The 12,162-nt window shown below is 36.8% G+C and overlaps 1 protein-coding gene across 1 annotated transcript in view; it reads left to right on the top strand.

The window, feature by feature from the left end:
• Positions 1-12,162, top strand: part of Imp (IGF-II mRNA-binding protein) — a 91,571-nt gene that overhangs the window by 21,572 nt on the left and 57,837 nt on the right. The window contains exon 2 of the mRNA XM_077406352.1: positions 1,100-1,163. Within this exon, the coding sequence (XP_077262478.1) occupies positions 1,100-1,163 (64 nt within the window). The remainder of the gene's footprint in view (positions 1-1,099; positions 1,164-12,162) is intronic.

The raw sequence follows: 12,162 nt of genomic DNA, 5'->3' as shown, positions 1-12,162 counted from the left end.
GATTAATCGCTAAATTAAATCAACAAAGTGAAGTAAATTATTCTAATATTCTAAATATTTTTTATAATATACACACTACGTTATTAATTAAATATAGATATAAAATATATTTCAATAAGTTAAAGCACATTTAATATTAATATTTGCAAATTAATAAATGTTTAGGACAAAGATATCGATTCGGAAAAGCTAAATTATTTACACTAAAGAGAAAAGTGAGTACAATTACAAGTGTATATACACAGTAAAAAATAAAATGTTAATCGTAACATTTTTCAGATGTCCCAGAAAGTCTACTTTAAATTTTATGTTAAAATAACTTATTCATCGTGTATTACTTGTTGACAAATTAGAAATGTTAATTTATTGACACTATATTTTACATTTATATGTGTTCTTTTAACTTTAAGTATAATGTAAAAATAACTTGTACAAAATGTCAATATAACATTTTGCTTCGTCTGATTTAATGTAACTCTTACGAAATGTATATTATACATTTTATTTTGAGTTATATTAACACATATTTTAGTAAATTTGATTATTTTATATGTGAAAGTTTACGATATTTAAGAGAAGATTTACTTTAACTTTTGTTTATGTTAAAATAATTTTAAGACGTGTTGATTTTTTGAAATAATTATGTTAAAAGAACTCAAAATAATATTCAATTTCTAAATGACATACATAAAGTGTTAGTTATGACGTTGACATAAATATAACACATGAAAATGTTACGAAAATAATAACATAGCTGTTGTATGTTAATTTTACATTGAAATAATAGTCAAATTTTGGTGACACAAGGAAATTTTAACATTTGGACGCACAATTTTTTACTGTGTAATATTAATTTTTATTATTGGATAACTACGGATTGTTTACGCCACGACAATGAAACAACCGTTAACTTTCGTCGGTTCGGTTTCTATAGTATGTGAATAGATGAAAGGACACCCTTTACAATAACAAGGCCTGGACCGCGAGATTGGTAATCGCTCTATTTACTGGCCGCGCCGTTGTGTTGTTACGTGTTCATGAATTTCGTGCGCCTCTTTAAAGACACACCTAAAAACCAGCTCCTTCGTTTTCGTTACAGGATATACCTATCTCGGATCCTCGCTCGTTGTAGAGCCGTCTGTAGCCAGCGCAGCAAAGAAACGGTAAGTTACGAAAATTTTGCCATTAAAAGTGCGACGAAAGCATGGCTTTTAGATACGTTGAGAGAGAGAAAGAAGAAAAAAGTTCAAATATGTAATCTTTACAAAAAAGAACCAAACGCCAGCGCAGTCTTGGAAACTATTTATTAAAAAAAAATATATATTATATATATGGAACATTCTGATAGTTTTATACGATCGAATTGTCATGGTTAACAAGTTTGTACGTTTGCAACAATTATGATTAATTATAATAGGAATTAAAATCTTGTTCAATTTCTTCACATGTCACTAAAGTGGATTTTATATTTAATTAATATTATTTTCTTTTCTTTTATTTTATTTGATCTGTTGAAGAGAGAGAGTCAAGTATTTCATGTCGCGGACACCTGGCCGGTGGTGTGTGATAATAAAAAATTCTGATTGCGTGTGTCGCACGGCTTAACCTGTCGCCATTTAGAGAGGCTTGGTAAAAATAAACCGATCTCGTGTCGTGCTCGCGTTGCAGACCCTCGCTCGGCCGTATTAATAAAGCCGTTAAAACCGCTGCCGCTGCACCATTCCTTAACTGATCGCCGTAAATTCGCGCAATGCAGGAAGCGGCATTGACCGTCCCACCGCGATTTTTTATTTATTAAAGCCGCGATCGGGCATCGAGCAAATTATTCAGTCATTATTTTTGGCGATTACCGAGCGTTCTCGCTAATACGCGTGCCGATCGCGCGTCTCCTGTCTCCTCTCACACATATTTCACATTTAATTTTTCTCTTTTCTTTGCTCTTTATCTCTCTCTTTCTTTCTCTCTCTCTCTCGTTCTACACTGCGTTCGCGAGCGTAAGCGGAACTTCAAAAGGTTCGTTAACCCGCGCCCGGTTGCACGCAGGCGAGATCGCAGGAGAGATCGGGCCGCGCGTAATACCGCGCGTAACAAGGTGCGTAATTGGCCGCACGCGAGTAAATGCGCGCGTGTGCGCATGCACAAGAGTTTGAACTCGTGCCCGAACGTGCCCGGGCAAAAATCGCCGGGATTAAATCGCATCGTCGCAGTGAAACTCATTCCCGTCGCGCTTGTCTTCCGAGCTCACTCGTTGCGAGATTTCAAAAGGGACTCGCGTGTACCCCCTCTATTCTTTATCTGGAGTTTGTTGGAACTATAATTAGTAAAAAGGGAAACATTTATCTCATTTGCTATACAATATTAATCTTCTAACATTTGTTTCCTTTAAAGTGTGTTCTTTTAGTAGCCGTGTCAATTAACGATATAATTGAAAGAACAGACAAGTCTTGAAGACTTTGAAGTAAATATCATGCATTAAACATGATTCACTGACACAATTGTATAATGTGCTTAGGAAAATTTATTCTCAGGTTTTTTTATAACGTGTAAAAAGCCATATGTCTTTTATTAAAATATAATTTGAAAATATCTGTATCGGATATACGCACAGTTAAACGATTTTTTATTACGCTACATACTAAATTTCGAAAACTTTCTGTAAAATTATAACGAATCCTCGTATCTCCGATTAATGCTTTACTTTAAATTTACAATTCTTGTCGTGTCAAATGTGGATAAGACGTTAAATTTATTGCAGATTGTCATAAATCATCGAGATATATCAGAATGCCTCACCGAATTCGTTCAAATTGGATCGTATTAAACGCGCGAATGATTACCACTTCGAGTAGAGACCAGCAGATACAATTTAATGCGTCAGCATGCGTACTGCGAATTTTTTGCAATCCTCTGCAGCGGTTTGCAAAAATTAATTTGCCCGACGATTTTCAACGCAAAGAAGAAAATCTAAAAATATTTTGCCGGATTTATTTGCTATTTACTAGCTAGCGCTAGCGTAGTGTTGCTCTAGCCCTTAGATAGCACTGTGTGTTCGTGTTATCGTGCATGTAATATACTTAGACCGCTATTTACATTCTTCACTATTCTCTTCACATGCTCACGTGTACACGGATCGATGGTACGTATATCTACATTATAAATAGCAGCACGGCTTCATGTACGTCGCCGATAACGAAGCGCCAAGAATCGTGATACCATCACGCATCAATCCGATATCATAAAGCGGTCGGCACTTTCGTCTGCCATAAATCGTGAGTTTTCATGCCTCGCACGGTATAGATTGCTTGTTTGACAAGCCAATATAATAGCGATAATCAGATATAACTCGCTGTTTATCGCTGAATATTTCGTGCACGTAGCGTGCACGTAACCTGCATCATTATTAACGTAAATGACATAATAAATGTCCTCTAATAAGTTTGCATCAAGGTATAATACGAAATTCATATTTTAACCCTTAAATGCCCCCTGGGGTCCAGCGGACCCCAGACTCTTTACAATGATATATTTTCAAATGTTCTTGTCAAAAATGGAGCTCATGCTCCCATTGATGATAGTTGAGTGATTGACCTACCCGTTTGTACACTTACTTAGCAGTACTCGGTTTACTTAATTTTTTATATTATGTTGGAATTGAAATTTTAACAATATAAGCATTTTATTCTCTTTTCTAAACCTTGAACAAACATTGAAAAAAATGCTCATAATTAAAGATCCAAAAATCAATGAGTAAGGAGACATTTTTCATGCTGGGGTCTTTCAGATCTTTCATGTCATTTACGAGATTCTTGAGAGGTGTGGCATTTATAAGGGTTAAGATCCCTTCGATGCAATATTGAGGAATCTGAAATATCGACATTAACATGAAACTCTTAATTTATTATGGTAATATCTTTATTAATATCTAACAATCGATATTGCCGCGTAATTTACTTCTGCTCTATTAAGTATCGAAGAAATGTCGACGAAGCTATTTGTGTAAATACTTTTCCCGTCTGCTGTTATCGTACTGCCCAAGTAAAGTAACGCACAATAGTGTTTCTCAAAAAATTTCCCAAGTTTCCGCCAGAGTCACGTAGAAGAAACAGCACACAAAAAAATCCAGGTCTTTCTTTTCTCAATAAACAATGATTCGGTGCCGGAAGGATTAACCTAAATACTCGACGCGACGCGTTTTTGCGAGGCGCAGTTTGGGAGTCTCTATACACAACGCCGCGCCGCAGAGGCAGCCTCTTTCCCGACGATGAGGCGAGCAATTCGAAAAAAAAATGTGGCACCTGCCACTTCTGCTCGCGAGCTACGAACCGAGAGAGTTCAGGCTGTTCGCTCGCTCGCTCGTGCCACAACTGCAATCTGTTATTTCACCATCCCACGGACTCGCGCGCTCGCTTTTCGTTTCTTATTTCATCCGTTCATCCCTTACGCACCGATACCGGCCGCCTCCTCTTTCTCCTTCTTCGCCACGTAAGCAGCTCGGAGCAACCTTATCGATGGGCCTCGGGGACGTGCCGCCGCATAAACCGAGAACTTGTCGCTCGGCCAAATCAATACTCGGCCGAGGAGATAACGCCAATTAAAGAACGTATGATGGATTATTTTGTCGAATACGATGAATATAACGTACACTCACGGAGCGATATTTTCTGATATTCCGTCTTAAGAACGTACTGATATACAACTGATAAATTTTACAAGGCATTGCTTTCTATTTTTTTTTTATTTGAAAAAATAGAGAACATATATAATTAATTTACTGCAATTTTAGAAGATCTAATTAAATCAGATGAAAAAACTTTGAAATGTATTAGATTCCAACAGAATTTTTTAATTAATAATAATAAGAGATTTTTAATTAAGCTCTCAACGTGACATTTTTGCAATTAGAAAAGGAAAGTGTAGCGTTTTTTGTCTTTAATTAATCAAAAATTAAAAATTTGCGCAAATAAACATTAAAATTCGATTAAAACTCGATTATCTCGAAACATGATTTTATTCTATCTTCTTCATATGCTTACCTGTTTGTTATCTTGAAACATGTTTTACTCTATCTTCTTCATATACATACGGAGAGAATTTTCTTTTAAAATTTACCCTGAAATCATGGTAGTTGTGGAACAACATGTACCACCAAGAATTTTATACGAGCTATTCTGATTATTATCCACCATAATAAAAAATATTAATATCAATTACATTAAAATATAAAATATGTTTGATTAATTTTATTAAAATATATCTAAAAAATTTCAATAATTTTTCAAAATTTACCAATTTGCTTGGTAATTTTTATCACGTTTGTAAATGGTCTTGTATATTTTAAAAATTCCTTGGTTGCCAAGTTGTCCCAAGTTTGTAGTGATTTTAAGGGTATAATAAAATATAACAAAAAATTCTCTTCGTGTACTTACCTGTTTGAACGATCTTTCCGAGTAACAATTATAAATATATATATATGAGTGTGAATTAAATTCTAGCATTGCCATTGTAATACTGCCCGAATTTTAATATGAAAAGCACAGATAACAACGATCTTCGCACGATCGTTTCGCGATCGTTATTACTACGCGCCGTGGGAGATCGTTATTCAAGGATGGACGAGCGGATGCCCGGCGAGGGAAGAGTAGAAGTTTATTATACACTCTATAGAAAGGGACGGAGACAGGGAAACGGGTATCACTTCCGAGTTGTCTTCTGCAATAGGTCGAAGACGCGGCTTCCAGCGGCGAGCTCGCTCGCCGTTTTTTGATGTTTAGGAGCCGATGCATGGCTAAACATTCATTTCCATATAAGCCGATATGTTTCAAATGTAAAGCGACGTCCGCGCACACCGGAGAGGTGGAGAAAGAAAGGACGAGGTGGATGAACGAGGGACGGAGGGAGGGTTAGAGGGGGTGAAAAAGAGAGAGAGAGAGAGAGAGAGAGAGAGAGAGAGAGAGAGAGAGAGAGGAGGAAGACCGCGTGGAAGAGCGGCGAACTGGTACGAGCGGAAACTAGTTTAAGCCCGCGGGTTGTCTCTCAACCCTCGGTCGAGTCCTCGACAATGCCCTCCATGGGATCTACCGTGCTCCCAATTCCGTCCACTTTAACTGCCTCTGCCCCGTCGTCGATTCCCTCTCTCTCTCTTTCTTTCCTTTACGCCCGTAAGTAGCCCCCGCGAGTGTGAGAACCGACCGGAAAATGCCTAACCTTGTGATAAACGCGTGTAAACCTCGAACCTTGGTTTGCCTTCAATCCCTTTGCGCGTAAATTTTACTGAAAGCGATTGAGAGAATTTTAAAAAATTACTTACTTTAAAAAAAAATATATATATATGATAAGTTGTAATATATAAGAAATGATTTTTTTGTCTTATATAAAAATGCGATTGTGTTTACTTGAGGGATGCTTCAGCTGTTTTGTACATATTACGCTTATACATATATCGAACATGAGAAAGTATACCTCTCTCTAATTCCGGTTTTTTTTTCATTATTTTAGCTTTGAGAGAGCGAAAGAGAGAGAGAGTCAATGCTTCGGAGTTAAATATCTTATATTTACAAGAATATTACGTGTTGGAAGATTGATGAGAAAGTTTGTTAGACAGTCGTAATAAAATTAGAGAAATTTTATTGCTGGTTTCTCCTTCCGTAATAGGTATATATCGAACGTGGTAATTTATTTTAAAAATGATCCTTTCGATTCACTATATATACCTGCCTGCGATATAATTTGAAAACAGCGGGATATCGCAGGTTTCCTTTTCTCCTGAGCCTCAAAGTACTCCAAAATTTGCGTGTCCACTCAAGAAAGTCCTCAGAACCGTGTCCACTGGACGCATTTGTGGCCTGTTGACGTATTACATTGTCGTTGACAACCGCACGTTACGATTCTCCAACTCGGCGCGTGGAATCATTCGGTGCTATCATTTGCTGCATATGCCAGACGAAAGTGCGACCGCAGAACTCGCCCCCATACATCGGCCGCGAAAAAGCACGTTCCACTTTGCGGTGCATCCGTGCGCACGTGCATTGTGCATTATTGTGTCCTTGCGTGCGATACTCATTCATCGCGCGAGACAGAAGCCGGCCTCAATTACGAGTGGTCGACAGCTTGAAAACATGTAACGAAACTATTAGTCAACACCGGACGGGCTTATTCTGTGTTCTTCTCTAGTTATTCCTCTCTCATCGGAATTATACTAATTTTTGTATATCCCATCCTCTTATAACTTTTAGAAGAAAATAGATCACGTTGTGTGTGGATCTCCTAATGATAAAATTATATACAATATAAATGAAAAAAGTTAAACATCTCCTCCTTTTGCTCAAAATAATTGTATACGAAATAGAAAGATATTATTACAAAATCTTCTTATTAGAGTATATTGATCCTATTTTTATAAAAATTAGTGTGTTGTATACTTAAATATATATTTTAAAGTTATTATTTTTAAATGTAAAAAAATATCTTTAGCATGTCTTAAAATTAGCCTAAGCAATTTCCGAAATTTCTGAGGATGATGACGCACCGTTCTCCTCGCAAATCGGACTGATTAATAACGAAATACAAAAAAGAAATTTAATTTACACAACGACATGTTTTTGTGTGGTATATCTTGGCTTATAATGTTAATTAATTCCGTGTGTGTCGACAATTCACCTCGGACAAATGTACCACTCGTTGACCCCAGGAGACATCTAACGCTTTTAAAAGAGTCATTCGAGCATACCGGTCGTCAACATGATGACCGAAAGCACGTGTACACCGCTTGCATTTCCGCATAACTTCGCGCGCGCGTACGAGGTCGACTGCACTTTTCTCATTTACATGACAAGGCCGCTGCACCTCGCGGCGTATGAGGTCGACGCATGCAGGTTGCACGATATGTATACATACACCAGGGGGGGGGGAGAAAAAGGGTAGCGGGCCCCCCTGCGGCCGGTGCAGTCCGGTAAGGAGCTCGAATGCACTTTGCACGATGCACCCCGGGCACTTTCTCGCGCAATGCACGTCGGTCGGCCAGGCGACTCTCCACCTCCTGCCATATAAATTCGATCGCGAACATGTTCGCGAAATAAAAAGGGTGACGGGGGGAGGGAGCACGTCGTCCTAAGGCGCATCTCTCGCCCTCTTTACGGTGCATCTCGGTCGATTTCTCTTGTTCTTTTCATCCTTCCACCCTTTTTTGTCTCTCTCTCTCTTTCTTTCTCCCTCTTTCTCACGTGAATCGTTGCACTCGGCGCGTGCCGATCTCGTGCCCTCTCCGCCTGATGTATCCCCTCCTTCGCCATGCATGTAATTCCACCGTTTCTCTCGTCCTTCTCCACCCCTTTCTTCGACCCACCCCAACTCCTCACCAGCCGGCTTCGAGCGACCAAAGTGCATCCTGCATGCGCACTTGTTGCGCCGATGCACACAGCCGGCTCTGTTACTAATCTCTCTTTTTTTTTTACCGAGTGCAAGTTCCTCGACCTGCTTTGTTGTTTCTCATTTCACTATCGCTCTTCATTATTTTTGTTTGCATAAATTGCAAAATTATTTCTCTTTTTTGTATCATCTATTATATCAAGCAAGTTTAATTAGAAAGGAGATTTTAATTAATGAAATGTGTATTATTATGCGTTATGATGTATTTTTGCGTTAACTATATTTTTCATTATTTATTATCCAGAGTTATAAAATCAAAATGAAGAGAGAGAGAGAGAGAGAGAGAGAGAGAGAGAGTTTTGCGACTAATCAGAATATTATAAACATATTTCATTTAATTTTCAATGTAAGAAAGAAAAGTGAGAGAAAGACTTGCTATTATTATATATTTTAAATTAATCGACGTGATCTCTTATTAGTATAACATTTCTGTAGAGATTGAAATAAATCAAAATTTAGAAATAACACTACACCATCGAAATTTACATTCAGAGATTTATCTTTCTTTTTTCATAATAAAAGAAGAAAATTATTTCTTTTTTTCTTTGTCTTGCCTCCTCTCTCAGCATATGCGAGGAGCAATGGCGGGGCCATGTCACGATAAAGCGAAAGTAAAACGATACGCGCGGTTTCGCCCGGTAGGATCTCTTCTTCCAACGTGTTTGCTCAAGGTATATCTTCCTACGAGCCTCGAGGGACGACGTCCCGATGAGAGGAGGAGCTCTCCCGATACGCGAGAAGGCCCTGTACGTGCAGCTGCGTCCACACGCACGCCGTCAGCACGCGCTTATCTCGTTGCGCTCTCATAAGCGAGGCATCGTCCGCGACGCTTAAAGAATTGCCAATTACGCGCGTAATTAATCAGGATCGTGATTCAGATCGACGACTCGTGAAAAATACAACATAATGCAAACGCGACGCTCGATTTATCGAAGGTAAATCTCGAATCGAGCGTCATATGTTTGTACCAAATACTGTCATGTTAAGTGCCTTTCTTTCAGCAATAGATTTTACAATCTATCACATAATTAAAGTGTGCCTAAATTAATATTTTAAAATTTTTAAATATGTGGAACCTTGTTTAATTGTGAAATTTTATTTACTTAAATCTATTAATATGTCTACTTTTGTTATACGATTAAGAACAATATCTAAATATATTATTGGCTAAACGATCTGTTTTTATTGAAAAAATGCTTTTCAAAAATTATATAAACTTTTTATTATACATATACTCGCAATAACAGAAACGCAAAATCATAAAATGTAAGATGAGATGTGTGCATCGTGGAAGCACCTTCAAACTTTAAACGTAACACCGGCAGTTTCGATCCGAATTATCGATCGGATGCTCCGGGGTGCAATGTAATTTGCGCTCTTAAGTAAGGCGCGATCGACGAAAACGCGATTATCGTCACCGAGACCTCAAGAAGGCGTGAAGCGAGGTGCGAGGTCTGAAGATTCGCTTCTCCGAGATCTCGTCGCTTAATGATTCTTTCGCCCTCACGCGATAACGAACCTGGCAGATGAGTTTGAAACTCTCCATTAATAGCCGGATTAAAGTGTGAACGATGTACACCGTCGCGGTCGTGAATCCGTCGAATCCAATGCAAATCATTGTGAAAAGAACGGGAAAATATATCATTTTTCCATCAAATTTTGAATATTTCTGGCGAATTGAAATTGCATAACAACAAATTTCACAGTTTTATTAAATTAAATCATATAAAAATTCTATGTGTATATTTTCTTTATTATATTATTAAAATAAAGCTTGGATATTTTTCAAGCTAATAAAACATGAAAATAATTTTAAAGATAAGCATTATTTTCGAACACAGAAATTAGGATCCCTTGATCTAACAACGGTATTAGGACAGTCAAATATATTTTATATACCTTTTTTCAATTTTTTATATCTTTCTCAAATTTAATATAAGTAAAAGCTGCACACGTCTCGGGCTCGACGGCCGCCTTATAGCCCAGTTAAATTAGATTATTTTTGGGCGTTTGAATGAAAAAATTGCCGGCAAGAAATTGGTATACAGGTTCATTTTAGTGTTCTTTTAAACATACTAAAAGTCCCCATACATGGAGCGTGAGCCGGCTGCGCCATCTTGAAAAAAAGAGTACAAAAATGGGTTTTTTGCGAATAACTCGGAAATTATTAGTTTCACGGGAAAGAACATTCAGAGCGAAAATGTAGCTGATAAAATTCCTCGCAATTTGGTTTTTTTGTAGAACTTTATACGACCATTAGTTCACGAGATATATTTTTTTGAAGCATCGGGCAATTGAGGAAAGAGCTGTTTCTTCGAGCGTTTTTTCAAAATATCTCAGTTCTGGCTGTCCGAAAGTAAAAAATGCATACAATGAAAGTGAAAGAGAATTAAATTACCTACAAAATGCAATATTTATGTTATACCGCGCAACTAATATTTCTGGAAATATCGTGTACTTAGAAAGTACAAAAATTTGGAATTAAGTAAAACAATCATTGGAAGTAATGAGAACAAAAATTGTTGAATATTCAATTATTTTCATCTGAACTCATGTCTGAAAAACAATTTATGCAAATAAATTTGCGATTACACGTGCGCACACTGCGCACACATTTGTCATGGGCCATATGCTGCATTACAAAAGCATCGTTTATTATTGATAGGAACCAATAAAACAGCGTATCGACTTAGCCCCTGTCGACTTAGCTCCGAACGTCGTTTTTTACTTTTGTTACTCCAAAAATATAAAAATTTTGAAAATATGCAAAAATTATTATCGGATTCGTATAAAGCATCGAATTTCCCATCAAAATCACTTACCGGTAGATTCGCAAGAGTAAAGCTCGATGAAAGAGTAGACATTTTCGAGAGATCAGAAAAATTACTTTTTACTATAAAAAACACTTATGTCGCGTTAAAAATTACACTATAACTCAGAATGTTACCAAATTCCGTTGATAATACTGGCACATAAAGACGCATTTATACAGTAGGAAAGGCAAGTTTCTACGATAGATTTAAATTGGCGAAAAGCCTAGTGTCAAGTTTGCCTCGTTGTCGGCTTAGCCCCGGTCTCCTCCCCTATTTTTGATATCCGTAAAAGAAACGGTTTTTAAGTATACTTCTCAAAATGGCGGACTTCCAAGTTATCTTTTTTAAAAAAATACACATATGTTTCTTGAAGTTTATTAAATTATTTTTAAAATGATTTTTTATTTGACCTTTTCTATGATGAATACTTCCAGAGATATAGCCTTTTAAATATTTGTTTATGTTAAAAACTTTTTAATAATTTATAGTTTTTTTACAAAACATGACATAAAATTACTTTAGAAAAAATAATATCGACATTATATGTACGCAGTTTTTTATGTTTTTATTGGTTTAATTATTAGTATATCAACAATAAATATGCATCCTTTACTTGCACTGTGTGCTTGTCTCTGCATATGAAACAGAAATTTCTTGCGGCCACTTTCGATGCCCTATATCTCGAATACTACCCGTCTTAAAAATTTAACCCAAAGACCAACGGGAAGCTTACATCATGTATAATGAGATTTGAAACTTACGCCGACCGCAAAAATTTCCAAATACATTTTTTTGACAATATTTAAATAATTAAAAGTTACGGTAAATTGAGGAAAAAAGAGCAACATATTATTCTAGCATCTGTTGTTGGTATAATTGTTGGTCACATATTAATGTCGAATATACTGTTTTTTAGAAAATTTTA

The sequence above is a fragment of the Temnothorax americanus genome, unplaced genomic scaffold (genome assembly GCF_048541705.1).
Source record: "Temnothorax americanus isolate GAGA-0224 unplaced genomic scaffold, ASM4854170v1 Scaffold20, whole genome shotgun sequence".
NCBI lineage: Eukaryota > Metazoa > Arthropoda > Insecta > Hymenoptera > Formicidae > Temnothorax > Temnothorax americanus.
Note: the sequence above shows the minus strand (reverse complement) of the source record. Positions and strands in the feature narration are given on the sequence as shown.